The sequence below is a fragment of the Apus apus genome, chromosome 2, assembly GCF_020740795.1.
Source record: "Apus apus isolate bApuApu2 chromosome 2, bApuApu2.pri.cur, whole genome shotgun sequence".
Taxonomy (NCBI): domain Eukaryota; kingdom Metazoa; phylum Chordata; class Aves; order Apodiformes; family Apodidae; genus Apus; species Apus apus.
This window is the reverse complement of record NC_067283.1, coordinates 43,555,656-43,576,363: the sequence shown is the minus strand read 5'-3', so window position 1 is coordinate 43,576,363 and position 20,708 is coordinate 43,555,656. Positions and strand designations below refer to the sequence as shown.

At 41.9% G+C, this 20,708-nt stretch overlaps 1 protein-coding gene across 9 annotated transcripts in view; it reads right to left on the bottom strand.

Moving 5' to 3' along the window:
* The window catches only part of LOC127380944 (uncharacterized), a 28,952-nt gene extending 20,154 nt beyond the window's left edge, over positions 1–8,798 (bottom strand). For 3 of the 9 annotated variants that reach the window (XM_051610609.1, XM_051610608.1, XM_051610611.1), the window contains exons 1-3: positions 8,728–8,798; positions 8,021–8,260; positions 5,915–6,583 (exon numbers count right to left, since the gene is read on the bottom strand). Coding sequence is in view for 3 of the 9 variants with exons in the window: in XM_051610611.1 (XP_051466571.1) it covers positions 5,915–6,013 (99 nt within the window). In the remaining 6 variants the exon portion in view is untranslated. Of the gene's footprint in view, positions 1–5,914; positions 6,584–8,020; positions 8,261–8,727 lie in introns of those variants that run through there. The other 6 variants (XR_007888611.1, XR_007888613.1, XR_007888612.1 and 3 more) reach the window with 4 other exon arrangements.
* Positions 8,799–20,708: the final 11,910 nt, after the last annotated feature.

Here is a 20,708-nt window from a genome sequence, read left to right as displayed (position 1 = left end):
CAAGTTCCAAAATTCGGGGCTCTTCTGCCCAGGTCACCTGTCAAACTTAGTCTAGGAAGTGCTCTCACCACACAGGTAGCCAATTAATTCTCCCCCTAAAATGGGAAAGGGGTAACACAATTCACTCTCACTCTGCTTCTGCACCTCTTTTACAGCAAGGAGCTGCATCCATAATGTGGGAATCCCAGGCATAATTTCCTCTTCTAAAAGAGTAGGAATATGTGTGTCCTAGATACATGCCATAACTACCAAATAACAGGTTCTATCTCAGGCAGGAGCTTCATGCCCAAAATAAAACAGGGATACTTGGGAAGAGACAACAAGATTTGGTGGGAAAATCAGAAGATGTCAAGGGAAGTTCTGCTGCTGCAACAGTTGTGAAGAGGAAGAGGCTGCAGGACAACAGAAGCCATGGAGCAGGGTCACTGCTTTGGATCAGGATCCAAATTCCTAGCTCCTTGTCTTACCTGAAAGCTGGAATTTTATATATTAATTAATTTTATGTAACTTCTCCTGAGTTTGATGCTGTGTGCTTGCTACTTCTACATGCCATGATGCAATGAGATCTATTTAAAAGTATTTCACAGTCTGATGCTGGTGAGTGGCTTTTATATGCCTCACACAGTTGGCTTGGTACATGCTTGGGCAGATGCATGCCCTGGGACTCCAGGAATGTCTCTGTTTCCAGGTAGTATCTGGTTTTATAATATGCAAATATTTGCTCACTGTTTTTGTAACTTCATGAAGTTACAGTGAATCAGGTGAAATTGAGAGTGAGTGGCTTTATCCCGCACAAATCCAGAGCACCTCACACACAGTGTGTGTGAATCAGTGCAACTCCACTGACTCAGGCTTTGGGGACATAACCCCAAAATGGCCTGTAATAAGACACCGTTCAGCTTTTTCTCTCTGCAAGTGTACTAGCACCACACCTTTGCAGATGACTGCATGTCATGCCACGTGCTGGCCCATCAGGCACAGCAGCGGCTCTGATGTTTATCGAAAGCATTGCATGAGGTGAGAAGGAGAAAACCACAGCAACGATAACAAGAACTTGGCACTACTTTAGTCCTAGCTGAGCCCTGTTTTGATACCAGGGGTATTCCAGAGGCTTTGCCTGCCTGCTCTGTGCAGACATGAATGGCAGCCTTTGATTCCCGGGTGGCACCAGCTCCTGCCCTTTGCTGTGGCTTTAAGACACAAGTGCATTGTAAGTGCCTGGCTGCAGTTCTTAAGAATACCAGCACTTTGGGTTCTTGGAGCAGCTGCATCCTTATCTCCAGCATCTGAAAACCACTTGTATTATAAAAGTGGCAGATTTCAGAATTGGCATTTCCCCATAACCACAGGCATTTTAAATATTTAGCAAAACAAGATGGCACGCTGGAATGGTCCTGTGTAGAGCTTAGGCAGGAGACAGAAAAATACCAGAGTCAGCTCTGTGCAAGATGAGCACTGGATGTAATTCCTCCCCTCTCTCTCAGGCAGGACACAGCCACTGCACTCAAAAAACCTTCTTCCATAAGCATTCCTCTTCTTGAATCTTTTCATTTCCTTGTAAACCAAATGCTGCAAGACTCATAACCTACTAAAGGTTGGTAATGCAAAGTGGGCACTAACTGTCCCCAGGAACTGGGTGAGTGATGACAGTTCCACTGATGTGAATAACCAGCAGAATTACAGGAAAAAGCAGCCATCTTCAATGAACTGGTAATGAGACACTGAGCCTTTTACTGTTTGATCAAAGTGTGAATGTGTCCCAGAGCAGCACTGATTCACATTATTGATGTCCTATGGGAAGAGTGCTGGTAAGACTCATTCCAGCTCCCTAACTCACCAGAAACATTGAAACTGAAGGAACTGGAGCTCCCAACAGACTGAGATGCTCTTGTTGGTCCTACTGCAAATCATATCTACACCTCTGGAAACTTGCCCTTACTTCTTGTGTCCGCCACAGGGGTCACCAGTGCTGCTCATGCTGACTGTCTCAGTCTTGGGCCAAGGACAGAAACAGCATGAAAACGAGAATCCCATTTTAGCACTCATGTCAATTATTTATTCATAAATGCTGATTTATTCATTAAGATGTCTGCTTTCAGCTGTGATTTAACAGCTTTGCTAAACATGGGTTTCATTTAAGTAACAAGGAACTTCAAACTGGTCCCTCCTCTATCTAATAAGGACCTGCGGGGATTCTTACTTAATATGGACTGCAAATGGACCAATCTGATTTCTGGCTTTCATACACAATATTAATACTCAAGATTAATTTCCTTCACTGCAGGAATGGGTGTTAGGATGAGCAATATGAGGAAGTCAGGCTAAATGATTGTCATTGCTAAGATTTAGTATCTATTTGGGTAGTCATTTTACAAAAACAAACAATTTGGTCTATACAAAAGGCAGATAACACATAGGAAAAGTGAATGTTCTATGGACCTTTCTGGACTACAAATTCCTATTACCTGGTTTCCCAGGTCTATGTGGAACCAGAGTCAAAGAACCCAGGTGGCCCTCCCAGTTATATATTTATACTGAATATGATTTATTGGTCAGAGGAGATACAGGTATCTCCAATATAGATTAAAACCAAAAGCCTTTCTACAGGCACCCAGCCATGAATCACCAGGACTTTACACACAGTGATAGCAACGCGCTGCAGGGAAGGCTCACTGTAATCTTGAATATGGTACAGCAAGGCTGAATAGCCTTATGAACTCTTAGTCTCAGCAAATTCACTCTGTAAAATGAAAAGTTCCTACATGATACTGCTCTTGCACATTTGAATGGGTAACAGTGGATTCCCGGCGGCTGACTAGGGATATTTAGTACAGACGGAATAGGCAGGGGCCAGTGTACTTAGAAAGCAGCCCAAGATCCAATAGGAAATGAAAACTAGAATATCTGATCTTGAACGAGTTATCATGAACTAGTCTGAGCTGTGGTAAATGGCTACGGGTATAGTTTTAGCCCATGGCAATTGTGACCTTCTTCTAATATTCTGCTTCTCAACCACAATGGTCTAGGAGCCGACCGTGCCTCAGCTCAGAAACAAGACTGTGCCCATGTCACCTCTTACTGCTACAGCTGAGCTGAAGGAAAAAAATAGCAGTTCCAGCTCTGCCACAGCCTCGCTGCCAGTGTCCAGCTCCCTCACACCTCCTGGTAGGGTGCTCAGACAAAACAGTTGCTAAACTCTCCCACTAAAGGGACTAGCCTAATCAGTTCAAGAGGGACCAAAAAGGTTATGAAATGCTCAGACAACCAGCTCAGCAAGCAGACTAGGCTGGGTAGAGGATATGCAGGGAATAAGAAGGACCTGTGGGCAGCGACCTCTTAAGCCAGCCAAAAGAAGACATACATCCACAGCCTAGCTTATCAAAAAGCAGTAGTCACATGTACGTATGAAAAAACACTCAAAGCCACATACTGCTCTACTTTATCCCCTTTGGATGTTGTTTGTTAACAAATCCTTCTAGAAGTCTGCAGGAATGACACAGGGATGAAACAAAGTATGTATTGGCAGTGAGTATGCACCATGGTTTGCTATATGCTTTGCATGCTTTTTTATGTGCCAATGTTTTTATTCTTAATTATTTTTTTTTTTCAGAGCCTGGCATATTACCACGACAGCTTTACAGTGAGACTCCCATCCAACTTGCTGACATTGACTAAAAAGGCATAGCAACAACCCAGCCCTTTCACATACTTTACGAGTACAATGTGTTAGTGTTAAGCAATATTTGAAGAAATACTAGGCAAAATAGTTCCCAGAAAGACCTGGGTTCTGTCTTTATGCAGGCAAAGAAATATATGACAGGAAAAAAATATCTTACTGCCATTGCTGATGGCCCACCTAGTCAGAGAGCAGTTGTGAGACTGAAGTGTAAGAAATGACCCATGAAAGATTGTCCTCTTTGTTCTTTTCAGTTCATTTGCTCTACTTTTATGATGGCAAGAGTTGTTTGGTAGGACTGAGTAGCATAATAGGCTAAGAGGTTTGCTTATTTGGCATCTAGTGAAGATAGAGAGCTGAGAAAAAGCTGTGCCAATAAAGACTTTTTTAAAAAGGGTTGAGGCGGACAGAGTACTCAGGAGGAACCACACGAACACCCAAAAGCAACGGCACATTTGCACCATCAAAGGTCTGCACACACACACAAAATAAATTAAATTAAAATGGCCCTTAATCTCTGGAAATAGACAGATAAAGTGTTCAGCTCAGCCTCTGCTGACATACAGCCCTTCATCACTACTTTACAACATTCAAGTCTTACGCAATTCACTCAGCTTCCCCCCACCTGCCCCCCTCCTTTGCCTTGTTCAGAGATGGAAATATTTCGCTGGCTTGCGTGCTGTAGCAGCTGCTCCTCTTGACATTTCTGCTGCAGGCTGGGATACAGACCCTGAGAGTTAGTTCTAATGAAATAGCTAATATAACCCTTCGTCTCCTTTCCCAATATTTCATGTGAAATGGATATTCTAATTTCGGCATTCATTCCTCTGAGAAGTCTTCCAAGGTTAGTGGAGATTCAAAAATAGTTCAAAACGGCAACAACCAAACCAAGAGTGCTTCAGGCTTTCATTTTCTTCCAACAACTTTTGCTGCTTATTAGAAGAAGGCAAATGTTATTTCTACCAGGTATCCTGCAAGGAACTTTGGGCTATTAGTTATTAGCTTTCACTCTTTATATGGTTACCCAGGTAAATAGAATAAAGTATAAAAAAATAAATTCTGGGGCTGTGAGTATATAGGACACAGCACAATAAGAGAGTGTGCTTTTGGCCCACTGAATGCTTTTCTAGCTCATGAAGTTCTGGGGGGAAAGGGCCTTTACAGAAATGAATAATATTGCATTTGTATGATAGAACATCCAAGCAGAGGCTTCATCTGTTGAAAGGAGAAATAAAGAACTGTTTCCTGGGTAGGAAAATAAATACAGAGATCACAACATGAAAAATTGGCTTCCTCTTGGCAGGCTGTTACTCTAATGGGCCTGCAAGAGCTGCTCATTAGGAGTGCTTTAGTCATGAGCAGTGACCACCAAAGTCTCTGTAAAAAAGCCTTCATTAGTTCCCATCACACGGCAAACAGCCCATGCAAACATCCAGGTTTTTGCAAGCTCTGCTGAGACCACTAGCTAACAACACCATCAGCACCACACTGAGCAAATTTGACAAAACAGGAAGAAAGCTGAGTGTCAGTCAATGAGACCTGGGAACAGAGATGTCTCTCTCAAATTACCCTTTTTGTGCTTCTGTCCATTACCTGAAGAAATGTGTGACACCTGGGAAGTAGGAATTGCAAATGCAGTCAGTTACCCTCTCAGCTGTGACAGATCCAGTTTGAGTTATAGTCGTATTGCTCAATAATTTCTTTGGGGAAAGGTATGTCGCAGTAACAATTAATTGAAAAATGGTAATTAATTGGCATGTACACTCCATCTCAGCAACTAGAAAATGTTCATTTCTGGCATTAGAAAGAGACAACCATCTCCTCATCCCAGGTCATTTTTGCAGCTCTATTAATCACCTGTGTTTGCTCCAATGGAGACCATGCTTACTGCAACTGCTCTGTCTCTTGCCTGCATACATTTTCATACCCTGATTCTAGCATAGCCTCCAGGAAGCTCCAGCAGTGCAAGCAAGTTACATCATGCAGTTTGCAGAGGCACACAACAACGCTGCTTGGCCAGCTCCATTAATCCCATCATGCAGCACATCAATACTGCTTTTTATGCACGTACGTTTTTCAGATGCCAGGAACAGCTTTACCATCATTAACTAACTAAACAGAATATTGCTTGGATGCAAGATTCAACCCATGGTGAACATTTCTCAACACATGCAGCCCTGGTGGAGGCTTGCTGCTAGATTGCAATGGACCCATTTCCAAGGTTAGATTGACACTGACCTGTTTTTCACAATTGGCCTTCTTCTGTATCCTGATGTCTCTTATCAACACAAAAACAGGGGTTGGGATACAAGCTAGGGACATACCTGCCTTGAACATGCACTGGATTACTAAAAATCAGGGGTCCCAGCAGTGAATTTCCTGGTAGAAATGAGGTACAGCCTGTTGATCATACAGCTTCCCTTCAAACCCTCTCTCTGATAGCTTCCTCCCTGAGACTGGCATTTCCCACAAGATCTAGTATTGATTCCTCAGATTCATCCCAGAGATTATAAATATCCCCTATCATCTTCCATGTTCCCGTTAATATTTTGTGGGGAAAACTGAGGAAATATAGCAACACAGATTTTATGTGACATCCTAAACCACCTAATTAAAAGTAAACAAGCAAGAGAGCTCCTCAAGCTCTTTCTGAAATGCAGCTTCCTTCCATCTCTGTCCTGCTTTAGAAGTCCTTGGGCATCCACCTGTGGCAAGAAAGGCAAACAGGCACCTCGAGGGGTATCTGCTGTGAGATCTGCATCCCTTGATCTAGAGCCCAGTTCAGCCCCTTCCCCTCCTGCTCTTTCTTTCTCGTGCATCTCCTTCAGACTTCACCCAGGAGACCTTCTGAACTCTCCTTTATCATCTCTTCAGCTTTGCCCAGTTGCTGGCAAGTTTCCAGTGCTCCTGAAAAAAAAAGGATACTAATTTGTATTGGGAGCTAATGTCAGTGGAGCAAAACCCCTCACACCATTCAGCAGCAGCAATCGAGAAAGACTTCACACTTTGAGTATCAGGGACATGGCAGCTGTAAACCTCTGCAGTGTATGTATAAGGGCTTGTCTGTCATGTTGAATTTTAGGGACTGGTCTCCAAGCAGAGACACAACGATTTCCTGTCCCTATTCCTGATAAGCAACTGCTAATGAAATCTTTTTTGGGCTTTTGCCAAGGGAAAAACAATAGCCTCCTCGAGCACTTTAGCCTGAATGAGTGTGAGCTATTGAGCATCATCTGCTTAGCTGAATCCTGCAAGAGGGCTGGGGGAGTATAATCAGCATTCAGTGTACACGGAGAGGAGATGTGTAGCTGCTTTTTTCTTAATCCCAATGTACTCTATTATCCCACTGGAGAGTATCTCCACTTGTGGAGATACCTTTGTAACTATCACCTGAAGCTGAGAGAGCCATTCTGACAGTGGCAGAGAGCATGCCATAAGCATACCAATGCCTCGACCATGAAGTCACTAACTCACCTGAACAATTTTCTTGCCCTCTTTAAATGTCAGGCTTCACTCTCTCATACAGCAACCACAATGTGATCCTGCAAATTAGTCAGAGCTTGGTCTAGCAAATATCTGAAGCTGCACCAGGGGAAGTTCAGATGGGACATGAGGAAAAGGCTCTTCACTGAGAGGGCGATTGGTCACTGAACAGGCTCCCCAGGGAAACGGTCACAGCACCAAGCCTGTCAGAGTTCAAGGAGTGTCTGGATGATGCTCTTAGGCATATGTTTAAGATTTAGGTAGTCCTGCGAAGAGCAGGGAGTTGTACTTAGTGAACCTTACAGGTCCCTTTCAACTTGAGATATTCTGTGATCCTGTATCAGAAAATCGATAAATATAGTCTCTCCAGCAGATTCAGAGGTGGAAGAAGCTTAAAAAATGTAAAGAGGTAAATGAAGTCATGAAACATAACATCAATTTCTGTAATGATAGCTTTGGGGTTCAAGAGACTTCCCATAAAAGCAAAAGCATGAAGACAGAACAGGAAAGTCAGATATTAGCAAAATTCTCTAAATTGAGAAAGCTGGGTTGTTGGTTTTTTTTTTAAATGGAAAATCAAGATGCTTTAAGAACTCTGAAAGGTGGTACTGTTACATAAGCCAGCTATAGATTATGTACATGATTCGTTATCCTTGCTTTGGTATATGTGTTTGTCCACCTTCTTTCAACTCCAGCTGTAAAGGAATTTACTTATTTACTTTTCCAAATGCAATAAAAACATACTTCATTGTCCTTGCACACTAGGAGAAAGCCTGTCAATTTTACAATGATTTTTCAATAGTTTGCACAAAAGTCTGAATTTGCAGCTGCTGGTAGTGGGTGCCTGTTTTTGAAACATACCTTTTTCTTAGTCAGCTGCTGCAAATCAGTCATCATGAAATCGGAAATTCATTGCAGAACAAGGTATTCTACACCACAGGAAGTGTTCCATGACGAACAAAGGATAATTTGTTTAATCTGATTTCATTTTCTCAGTCAAGTGGCTTGCCATTTCTTCTTTTAGATTCAGGAGCGAACATTGTATTTGAGTGTGTATTTCCTATGTGTACTGCTTGGAATTGTACAGATGCAACAGCTTGTCTGCAGAGATTGAAACCAAAGGTCAGTTTGCCTAATGCTGGGACACGGGCCAGGTCTTGTATGTGTTTTTCTCTCTCTCCCAATATCACTCTCGTATTGGTGCCAGGAATTTGGAAATTCATCTTCTCTAGGTAAACATTAGTTTACAAAAAGGATAATATAATTGCAAAGAAGAAGTTATGATATACCTTGGGTTCAGTGAATACCTCCTAATTGAGCTTTAGTGAAAGTGGCAGTTCTGGCATTATTCTTATTCACCTTGTGGAAAATTATTGGAGCATATTTCATATAATTAGGATCAAGAATGGATTTGGCATCACTTCCAGCAAATGCCCCAGAACACTAATCTGGTTTATTTGGCACTACTGCTGAAGATTCTCTTGTGGGGAATACAATGACAACAATTAACCTGGCAGCACAGAACAGAAATGAGAAGTGAGAAATTGTCTTGTCTTTTATCCACATACAGTGTGAAGTGTGACCTCATTCAGCAACAGCGCAGCAGTAACCTGCACTTTGTTTTTCTTCCATTTTGAGATGCCCAAGGGAATCTTCTAAATTATTTTTGTCCCATGTAGCTCCAAAATCCACATTTTCCCTCCTGTGCAAGAGTGCCTGAAAAAAAGAGACACATGGACCCTATTTAAATGCTTGTAGCTAAATCTACTGGATTTAACTGGATGTTGTTGAATGACCATAAGATTCTTTTCCTTTCTGTGACTAGACCAATATTGACTTTCAGAAGCTGTCAGTTCAGAGTGTGAAACCAATGGTAGGATTTGGGGAAGGACTTTAGTTTACTGCACCAGGAGGTTATTTATTTATTTATCTATTTATCCATTTATTTATTTATTAAATTACCACATATAATCCATACAAATTCCAGTTTCTACAGAGTTCTGTTTATTCCTTTTTATTGCAGGGTTGTGGACAAATCATTAAAACTCTTTTTTTCTCCTTTATCCACTAGGTAGAAATACAGCACTGGCAACAGGTTTTAAGATTTCTAGGTCAAGTGCAGTGACAATTCATCCATCTGTAGATTTATTTTTTTTTTCTGTGATATAGTCAACAAGCTGGCTGATGGTGCAGTGAGACTTGGGAAAACTAGTTTGTTTGTAGGGAGAATACTTGGAAGAGGAGACTTCCACTACTAGAAGCAGGACAAAGAGATTAGGTATTAACCTGGGATCTTAAATACTGCAAAGCTTGAGAGACTTAAAGAGATTTACAGAGACATGGAGGAACTTGACAGGAAAGAGGAAGAGCAGAGTGATTTGGTTTAGCTGCTGAACCAGCTGCTAAAGGGATGCAGAAAAACTCTGTGGGGAGGACGGAGAGAGGAGGATCCTCTGTATTCAGAAAGCATTAGACTTAAAGCCAAAGAACACTATGAAGTGGTGAGGAAAATTAAGCAGGGAAATACATGCAGCTGCTCACTGGTGTTGTGCAGGGTTGGTTTTTTTCCTAGAGTAGTACACTTATTTTGCTAGATGCAGAACCTAAGAACACAAGAAATGCCTTGCCAGACTCACATTCTACCTCTGACCATGGCAGTAGGAAACACCATCTAGGCAGAGGCAATCGTGCTTGTTTAATTTAGGAACAGTCACAAAATCTGCCTCTGTTTCCTCTGTCCTGGGTGGCTGGAGAGGTGAGCTAGGAACTCTGGAGCACTCACATCACTGGAGCTCACAGAGGGAATTTGCTCAACCAGCTGAGCAGCCCAAGGGAGCAAACTGTGGGCCTGAGACATAGGATTTCTACACAAAGCCCCACTTCTTCTAGCGAAGAGCCTCCTGTACACTCAGTGTAGGGGCCAGGAATGAAATCCCTGTCAGAGCCACATTAGTGTGTGTGATGAGTGGCTGGAGATCACAGGGCTGTATTCCAGTCACATTATTAAAAATCTTAGCAAACGCAACAGATTTGGGGAAAGCTGTCAGGTCTATCCCCATTTTTTCTGAAATCTTGGGAAAACAGAAGAGACTCACAGCCTGTCCTGATCATTAACACCCCCCTCCCCATAGCCCCCAAACAGCCTCGAGCAAATGCCAAAGCTGAGAGCTCCTCACAGAAAGTGTCCTTCCATTATACTGAGCTCCAATCTGTGCTCTATCCTTTTATTTGACAGCAGAAAAGGGATATGTTATGTAAATCCCATGCAAGCTGGGGGGGCACGTGACATCACAAACAACAGCTGGTCTTGTAAAGATTGCTGCTCATGGTAAAACACCTTGTCTAATAAGAGTGTAGCTGTCTGCAACTCCTGGATTGACTGTAGTTGTAGCCCAAAGAGGAACGCTTTGCATCAACCTAGGTGTGATGCAACAAGTGACTGAGTGGCAATAGCAAGGCCCACCATGGGGGAAAAAACCAACACTGTTGCAACGTCCTGGCCAGATAAAAATGAGAAGCTTCCTAAAAACTGCAGATTTGTGTGGCTGTGCAATGGGAACCCACCTAGAGCCTTTGTGTGACAAACCAACAAATGACAGGCACACATCTTCCACAAGGAGTGGAGAAGAACACTTTTCCAAACCAAGTTAAGTTATTTTTGCCACCTGTCATTTCCACCAAGCCATTTCAGCACAACCTTGGTTCCTCTTCAGCACTGTGTGAGGTTTTTAGCAGTACCAGCCTTGCCAGGTGAGCCAGAGAAAGGGGACTAGTTATTGACAATACAGTTGCAGTGCTGTGGCCTATTTTTAAACCTCCTCATTTACAAAGTAGAGAGGAGCAAAGGGCAGGACAAATGACGCTGCACCCAGGAGGATCTGACCCTTGGTCTGGAAACACCTGGCATGGAAGGAGTGGCAAACCTCTAACACTAGTCATGCCCACTGCTGCCAAAGTTAGCAGTCATTGCCCTGCAGATGCAGCTGGTCCCTGTCCCATGTCTTGCTGTGCCTTCCCCTCACCTCAGTTTCATTCCTGGTGCTGCCCCTCGCCCACACTTGGAAAGTGATACAGGCCACAGTGCTTCTCTAGGGCCCATGCTGTGCAGGAGATATTCTGGCTCCTTTTCCAACAGTTGTTGTTCAAGAAAACATTTTATCTTTCTGCACACATGCCATTGTATCCTATTTTTTAAATTACAGGCTCTTGAATTCATCCTTGGCTCAAAAGTCTTGGATACCCACCTTCTGGCTCTGAAGCTTAAAAAATAAGGTCTCAATCCTTCATCTCCTCTCTCGTCAGACATTGCACAGCCCTCTAAACAGCTGCATCTAATACATGGCAGATGCTGCCACACCAAGTTTCATTAAGACGGGTGTTTCAGAAAATGGGGTGTTAACCATGAATTTCCTTGTCTCTTTTTCTAAAAATCTGTGTAATAATGATTAGCATGGCTTAAAAGTGTCCCTTACATTTTGATGTGTTTCAGCCACAAATATTTTTACCTCACACTACATCTGAAGTAGAAAAATAGGAAGGTTCCCTGTCAGTACAAAGAGAAGTGAAAGATAATAAATCACTGACTTGTAAACTCCAAGGATCAATAAAATGTAAACGGCTACAAAATAGAAGGTAGAAACGCATTATATATGAATGATAAGAAAGAGGAATAAGACTGGAAAACTACAAGGCTGTGTATTTCATTACATGAGATAGAAGTGATGGAGAACGGTTCTGGGTTGGTAAAAGGAGAGAAGGTCTTTGCAAACAAAAAGGTATCTGACTGTGTATCCCTGTGTATCTCCCCTCTAATGGAGATAGAACATATCACCTGAGTGTCAACAACTTTTAGAAACTTTACACATCACTGACTACAAATGAAAATGTAATACAGCCTACATATGTTCTGGCTCTTACCTCTCCTCCAGGGAAAAGCATTAAAGCCTCGGCCTGCCATGAAAAAAGTAGAATTCAGACATCTGTGACCAGTGTGTGTAGAGAAGAGAAGGTGCATATCAAGCCTACATCTGTGACAAGGGTCTTGGAGTCTCTAGAGACAGATGAATCACAACATATGAAGACTGTCTAAAAATTTTCTAATTAAAACTTTGCTTTCCCCAGAAATATTTGCTCTCTACAGAATATTCTCTGTTTCGAAGGAAAAGCTCACCAAAAAGATTTTAGCCAATATCCCCAATATGCAATGTTTCCCCCCCTTTTTCTTTTAAGAAATAAATAGCTCATTCTTGAGCAAAGATACTGTGTACATGTTAAAGACTCCCCGGAGAAAGTTCAGCCTTCTGGCCTGCCATGGAAGGTAAGAGATAAGCTGTTAATGGTTGCAGGTTGTCATTAGAAATATGGGCTGTGAGAGAGATTTTGATCTTTGAAGAATAACTAGTCCTGAACAACAGCAGATAAATAAATCAGAGCAAAGCCACAGGTAGCTGCTTGGATGAAGTGTGGCCTGCCAGTCGACATAACAAGAAGGAAAACAGCAGTACTGGTCAGTAGCCCAACACTGGCAGTGTAGGTGAGGTGAATAAGGTAGAGTTTCAACTTCAGACTTCCCAGTAAAGCTCTTGAGTTTTATAGCTGGAAATACAATCAGTTTTGCATGGTCAGCAATTCATTGTACTCCTTTAGAAACTTAAGAATAAAAAATGCAAATGCACCTTTGATGTGTTGATTACTTAGGGACGTACAAAAACATGAACAGTGGCAGCAATGAAATGTGTCCTGGGTGCCTTGGAACATTGCAGGAGGACCTGAACGAGGTTTCCTAGGAAACCAGAGATGGACTCCAAAGCATGTGCAATCTTGGCCAGCTGACAGACACTCAGTTGTGGTCTAAAAATCACTGCTGGAAGGCATGTGATTCAACTCTGGAGTGTAGCTGGTAGGACTAATTGTGGACAGCCTAAAGGAGGTTGGGATATAGTTCTTCCTGGTTGCATAAATGTTCAGAACTCTAAAAGAAAAGACGGATTGCTAGGTATCCAAACTGAGGAGGAGAGAGGGGTGAATAACACCTTCAATTAATCTAAATATTTAACTTAGTCCCAGATTCTGCTGGCCTAAAATCCAACTAAATCTCTGTGCCTACTGTTTTCCATTGGCTGGCACCCCCAACGCTTCTGAGCAATTATTCCAGAGATGTGAGTCAGGATTCAAGTACAGAGCTACTTGTGTCCACTGGTGGTCAACACTAAGCAGTCAGATTTATGTGGAATTTAGTCCTGACAAAACTGGGCCTCAGGATTAGATTGTACCTACAAGGTGCTTATGAAGGAAGGTGCCTACAGACCCAATGTTTGACTTTCCCTCCTTTCTCTTTTAGACAAAATAGCCAACCTAGCAACTCCTAGGAAATACACTTTAGCACCTCTCCTAAACTTCACTATTCTTCTGTACCCCAGCACCTCCAACCTTCCATCTTCACTGAGTTTGCTTGGGAGAGAGCTAAGACCATACTTCTGACCTGAGCAGAGAATGTGAAGAGAAGAGAACCCTTGCTTTTGCCCTCCTCGGCAGCACAATTCCCAACCCTTTGCAGATCCTTTGTCTCTTATCACAAGAAGTAAAGACCCTATGAGTAAGGGCAGGCAGTGGAATTTCCCATGTAAGTATGGGAAGAGACAGGACACAACTGAACTTCTTTCCAGTTGCATTTCTTTGACTCCTTTAGCACAAGTCCCTGGATCCATCAAAGACTGAAAAGAAGTCATAGATTTCAAAATGCTGTCTATGACTCAGCAGTGGTCCTTCCCAATGATCTGTGGATCAAATATCCTAAAGATTTCGGGGTTGGGATGCCTGGAGTGTATGATGTATGAACTTTCTTACAGAATTGTCCTTGGATTAAAGAAACACTGTTGTTCCTGAACTCTCATGCCTTGGTACAAGACAGGGCAGACAGGTGTGGCTGTAAATCCAGCACAAGTAATAAATACACTTCGCAGTGAGATTAGCATAATTGCTTGCCTAGTCAGCCAGCATGCAGAGTGCACAAACAAGTATCATAACAGTTTTATTACATGTACATGCTTGTGTTTCCTTGAGACGTGATAAAACAAACAGATCAGGAATTTTAAAACAAGCACTAAAAAACCTAAAAAAATGCAATGAGTAATTGAAAGCAAATGTTGAGAAAATTTTGTCTTCCAGAAATCTTCTCCAAGCTGCACCCCAATTATATTTTATCAACATGTGAAAGAAGAGATATTATGAGTGAATTACATTACTGGTCACTAAGGCTTACATTTAGATAGCTTTTGCTTTGCTCCATTAATAAATACACTTCACTGCAGTAATTTATACTCTTCAGTGCAAAACCATCAGGTGTGATTCCATCTGGAAACATTTTAAACAGGCAATTGGTTGAGAAATGTCCTCACCTTTTCTTTGTTCACATGACAGATAAGCAATCTGCCTCTTATTTCTCAAGTAGAGTATGTAGTTCTTGCTGCCTTTTAAAGAGCTTGAATATTAGTGAATTGTGTTTTAATACATTTTTAGCAATCCACTATAATTTCACAAACACTACATGAGCTAGCTAGCAAGTTTGTTAGTAAAAGTAAAAGAGGTACAGCATCTTTTGTGTTACACCAAGATGTGCTCAGCTGTTCAATTAATTAAAATAATCTGTTGGGGTTTGTTCCTTTTACAAATGGCACATTGTGTATGTTAGAATGAACAGTGGGAGCAGTGAGCAAGATGTGACTCAAGTAGTCTGTCAAATCCTCTGTTTGATTTATAATAATGGGGTTGCATTGACATGAGACCAAAATACAGCAAAGCATATGTTCACTGTGAGTAATATAGACTCATTTATACATTATAGCAGTACTCAATAAACAGTCCTGATCATTTTCTAAAATAGTCCTATAATTAATGTGGATATAGTGCCATGGGACAAATGCTTCACAGGCAGTGATCAAACAGAGAGAAAAAAATTCAACCCTTTTTATCCCCTCCTTGAGTTTCTAGTCCTCAGGCTCGTGGAGTGAAGGGAGCTGAAATAACATACATTTTCTTGTTGTGGGCCTAGAGAAAGTCTAATCCTGATCTTTCTCAGGAACATAGAACAAGCACAACAGTGGCTTCATGACATAACTTGCTCAGTTTCAGTCCTCAAAGCATCTGGTCCCTTTGATTCTCAGTTGGACAGTTTGCAGGAACAGGCTCAGTAGGACTTCAAGAAAATGTCGACATAGTTTCAAGATGGCATTGACAAATCCATCTCAGCTATAAAACAGTCGCTGCAGGAACACAGAGGAATCCATGCATCTATCTTGAAGACTGGCAACCCTTATATATGAACTTTCTAATTAGGTACCATGACATCCTATTTATTTTTTAATACTCCAGTTGTAAATGGACAACAAATGTTATTTATCAGTGGTTGGGAATGTAATTGTTTAAACATGGAAAGGGAATTTAAAGTTCTGCATTCAATTATGTTTGAGGTTGCCTTTAATTTGGAGTTAAACCTGGAGATTAAATATATATATGTGACTCCAGTACTATTCCTATTTGGAAAATGGGAAGAATGTTAAAGGACATATCGAAGCTGGCTGTAAAAGTACAAAGATTGTATAGAGCATGGTAAACCTCTTGGTTGTTCAAATAATACTGCATTGTATGAGCAGTTATTTTGTCTTGTTTGAGTTTGCAGCCACTGTATTATGTGGCAGATATTATGAACCAGAAGTTTCTGAAGTCTCTTTTCTATTTCTTCTTTTTTCTTTTTCTAAGACACATTTACTGAGAAAATCGTTCTTTCCTTTCTTTCTCTTTTCCAGAGATCTCAATTTCTGGCACACCTACTCAGTGTCAAAAGCAAAGTCATTATAAGAAAACTGCATTTTTATTTTCCAGCCTGAATTGAGAAACTCTACATATCCACTAGTAACTTCATGAAACAGCAGTCTGATAAACTAAACACATAGCATTCTTCTCAAGCCACCTAAGGAAAAGAAAGACTGAGTCCAGAAAGGAAGACTGAGTGAAAGGCAGAAAAACCCAACAAAATAGAAAGACTGTCTCCTCGGCTTCAAGGCACAGGCCAGATTGAAGATGAGGTGTAGGTGGATACAATTTCTGTAGTGCTGGGAGGGAAGCATGGGCCAGGGCTGGAGTTGTGAATCCTTGGGAATGTGCAGCTTAAAATCTGCTAACCCTGGAAAGCTGCTCTGCCCTTCGCTCTTCGTTCCACGGGTGAATTTAATTACACAGCTTTAACCCTTGGCTTTTACTGCACTGGCAGAAGTCATTTTGACTGCATTTCGATGCAGCACCACAAGCAGATGTGTATGCATTTAGTAGGGCATTCATCAGAAAAAAAAAAAAAAAAAAAAAATCAACCAAACAAAAACAAAACAACAAAACCCAACCAAACAAAGAAACCCCATCACTAAATCCTCCGTTGACAGAATTTTTTGAAATGTTTCATTTCAAAACTAAAATGTTGCAGTTGCAAAAATGGCAACATTGTCCTCTTACGTGAATATCAGTTATCCCATGGAAACATATTTTGCTGCGTAAAACATGATTACTGCTGTTTCATGACAACAATTGCCCTCAAAGGTGCAATTCTCAAGCTTTCCTTTCAAGAAATTGCTTATTTTTAAATCCATGGCATTACATCACTGAGATGTGGTTTTATAGGTCTTCAGGTACAGGTCTCCACATTGCATCTTCTTATTTTCTGCAATGCATGGGATGCAATTAAGTTTTCTTGTAAGGGCATGGAAGGAACTATTGCTGCTAAATCAGGGCTATGTATTCTTAAGAACCCTTCAGTAGGCAATGTATGTTTGAACACACCTAAAAATAAGTAATAATTCTAATACTGTACAAAACTTTTCAACATTTGCTTTTAAGGACATGATGATATTATTTCACCCATTAAAGTGGTACCAAGGAATATAGGTCACATCCTTGTGCTTCAGTAGCAAACACTGGCGCTGACTAATCTGTCACATGATGAGAACTCTGATTTTTATTTTAACACAAATGAATTGTGTACTTTTTTCTTGCAGCAGTAAATACATGACAGCTTTTCTACACTTCCTACCACTTAGTGTATTCCAATCCTCCATTTTATAAATAAATTGAAAGAATCCTTTCTGCATTTATTTTCAGAGGCTCTTGCCATGGATTTGTTCTTCAGAAGGACGATTTTTCTAAATCCTACCTTCCTTTCTTCCTCTCAGGTCCTTGCTGTATTCTTTATTCTTCTACCCTGGCAAGGTAAGGGGTATTTTGAGACTCCAGCTCATGCAAAGTCTTCCCCAGCCAGTGTGACACCTGCATGAGAAAACCTGGCACTTCATCCCACACAAATGCCTCCCAACATTTCCCAGAACAGAGAAGGTCAGACAGTACTTCTGAGTTAAGCTCATGACTACTACAAAGTAACATGTTAGCACCAAGGAATTTTTTTTTTTTCTGGAACTGACTAATTTTTTCCTATCCATCTTCCCTAGAAGACTTACTGGGAATCCCTAAATAACTTGGGCCAAGCCCAAACCCATAAGTGAATAGGAATGTAAATCACCAGCCTCAGAACCACTCCTAACTTTACTATGTTTAATTAGTTTATCACCTAAAAGACTAATGGCATGTCCACAGACCTTGTGCTTCTACATTCCCCTCCATATTCACACATTTTAATCTTCTCAAACTGAGGCATTAGAAGGCCACATCATACCTGACTTCATTCATCATTTCTATGCTTGATTTTCTCTTAATGTCCTGTTCCTTTCTGAGTGAAGTGGAAGTTTGTACACTGTGCTGTCACCTCACCAGAACTAGTTGTGGGACAAAGGTATCACAGGAAAAGTGAAGTTTCTGCACTGCTTCTGTGCTAATTGGACTCAGAGAGGCTGCACACTGGATCTCAGCCTGATATTTTTGTCAGCTTTGCCTGGGATAAGTCAGGTAGTGCCACAACCCAAGTTTCCTGTCAGCAAAAGGGCCCTCTGTCCCCTGTGTCGCTGTCTCTGCTATTTGTGTCACCAGCTGGATTGGTTGCTTTGACTAAAAAGCAAGTAAGGAGTTAGGGGATGCAATATGTGCTTCCCTCACAGTCGGCAATAACCCTCCAAATGTCCTTGGCACCGGCAGGAAATGTTGCACTCCACCCACAGCAGGAAGGACACACCTTCTTCCTCTACAGCACTGTAGAACCCCCAGCCGTGCTTTGCATCTCTCCTCCCCAATACAGGCTGTGGGTGGATGTTTGTGCCCCTCTCCTCTTCCTAGAGGGAGGGAGGAGAGACTTTTTGGAAAGACCTGCAACCTGCAGCACAGTGGAGTAACTCTGCAGTGGTGGAAAAAGCACAGTATTCCAGATGTGGTTGGAGTGCCGAGACGGTAATCACTTCCCTCATCTGCTGGCTGTGCTCCTGCTGACAAAGCTCAGAGTGCTGTCAGCCTTCATGGCTGGTTCAGGCTCACCCAGCTCCTTCAGGACCTCAGGCCCTTCTCCACCCCCATACCCTGCAGGTTGTTAGTCTGTCCCAAGTACCATTTGTCCTGGTTGAATTTCATTAAGTTCTTGTCATCCCATTCCTCCAGCCTGAGTCCCTCTGAATGCCAGCTTTACCCTTGACCATATTGGCTAGTCCCACCAATTTGCTGTCATTTGCAAACTTGATGAGACAGCATTCTGTCCCATCCTCTAGGCACTGATAAATAGCTCAGGTCCCAGGACAGACCCTTATGGTACTCCACTTCTCACTGGCCTCCAGAAGGAGTATAGCCAGTTAAGCACTGTTCTCTGAGCCCTGCCATCTAAACAGTTTTATACCCATGTAGATGACCATCTATTCAGACCATAATGTCCTAATTTGGATAGAAGATTGTGGTAGATGGTGTCAAAAGCCTTGCAAAAATCAAGGTAAATTATATCCACTGCTCTTCCTTAATCTATTAATCCAGTTGTTATATTACAGAAGGCAATCAGGTTGGTGAGACATGATTCACCCTTGGTAAATGCATTCTGGCTGTTCTCCTGACCACTTTCTCCTTCCTGTACTCAGAAAAGTTTTCCAAGAGGACATGGATTTCCACATGGGCTGCAGTGAGGCTATCAGCCAACAGTTTCCCTTTGGGCTTTTATTTTCAAGATGAGCACAACACTTGCCTTTCTCCAGTCTATTGGGGACCTTTCCCAGTTTCCATGACCTTTCAAAGATAAAACTGTGGCCTTGTGGGGACACCAGCCAGCTCCGTCAACACCCTTGGCTGCAGCTCAGCTATCCCATGCATGTTTATGGTTGAGTTCTCCTCTGTAATCCCTGACTTGATCCTCACCCATTGCTGGCCATTCTCCTCCTTGAATACCAAGAACAAAAAGCTGGCATACCCTGTTGGTAGTTCTGAGGCAAAGATGGTTTCTGAGGCAAAGACCACAATCTTATCTGCTTCCAGTGTTACCAAATCACGAGCCCCATTCGGGAACAGCCCATATTGTCATTTTTCAGCCTTTTACTCCTGGAGTTATGGCAGCTCTTGATGTGGCCCTTGAGATCCTTCGCAAATCTTAACTTTAGTTGAGTTTTGACCTCAGAAAAGAGACTGCATGTGATTCCTTTGGACATTTGCAGCAGCTTCTGCATCAGCCCAGAAACCTGAGTTAGCTACTCTGATGGTTTCAATGTACGGAATGTTCAAATGCAAGCACTGAGACTATTAAGAAATGTATTATCTGGATGTCCTGCATAAGCTTCAGTCTGAATTGTACTCTTCTATATCTGTCCAAAGGCAGCTGCTTTGTTCTGCTTTGTCAGGGAAACTGTTAATAATTTAATAACGAAAGGGAACTAATGAGGCCTATGGATTTGAGCCTCATGCTCAGATTATCCAGTGTCTAATGAAGTGTGAATTTTGACTGAAGCTTTTTCCACCCTGAGGCGAAAAAGCCACTCTCATCCATGCGGATTCTCCTGTGACTAATAAAAGGGTGAGCTCACACCACAGCTTTTGCTGCACAGGGAGTACAGGTAAGGTTACTCTCCAGTACCTAGCCCTAGTTTGATGACACTTGTGAAAACATGTAATTCTGGAGGTATCTAGTCCTTTAATTCAGCTTTGACCACTGGGTTTGGGAATTACTAGGGAGAATGGACAGACTGACAAAGGCTGGTCCAAAGTCATTATTTAAGCCTCATACGCTTTGAAACATCCCAACATGTTCACTACTTTGCATTTCAAACACATCTCATTAGAAAGGTGCAAACTAATTTACATTAAGTATTAGCCTAATTTTTGAAACAGGTGAACTGTAATGATTCATCTCCTGAAAAGCACACCCCTTCTCAAGTACTGCAGACTAGCAATTTTTCACAACTGGCTTACACATTTAAAACCTTGTATAAAACCAGGTTGTTTCTGATGCGAGCCAGTAAGACTCTGTAAAAACAAATATCACCTACAATTTTCCTTCTACAGTAGACTAAGCTTGGATTTAGGAAAGAGGAATCTTGTCCGGGCTGATCTGGATGCATATACACCATGAGCAACCCCTCAAACAGAGGCATGA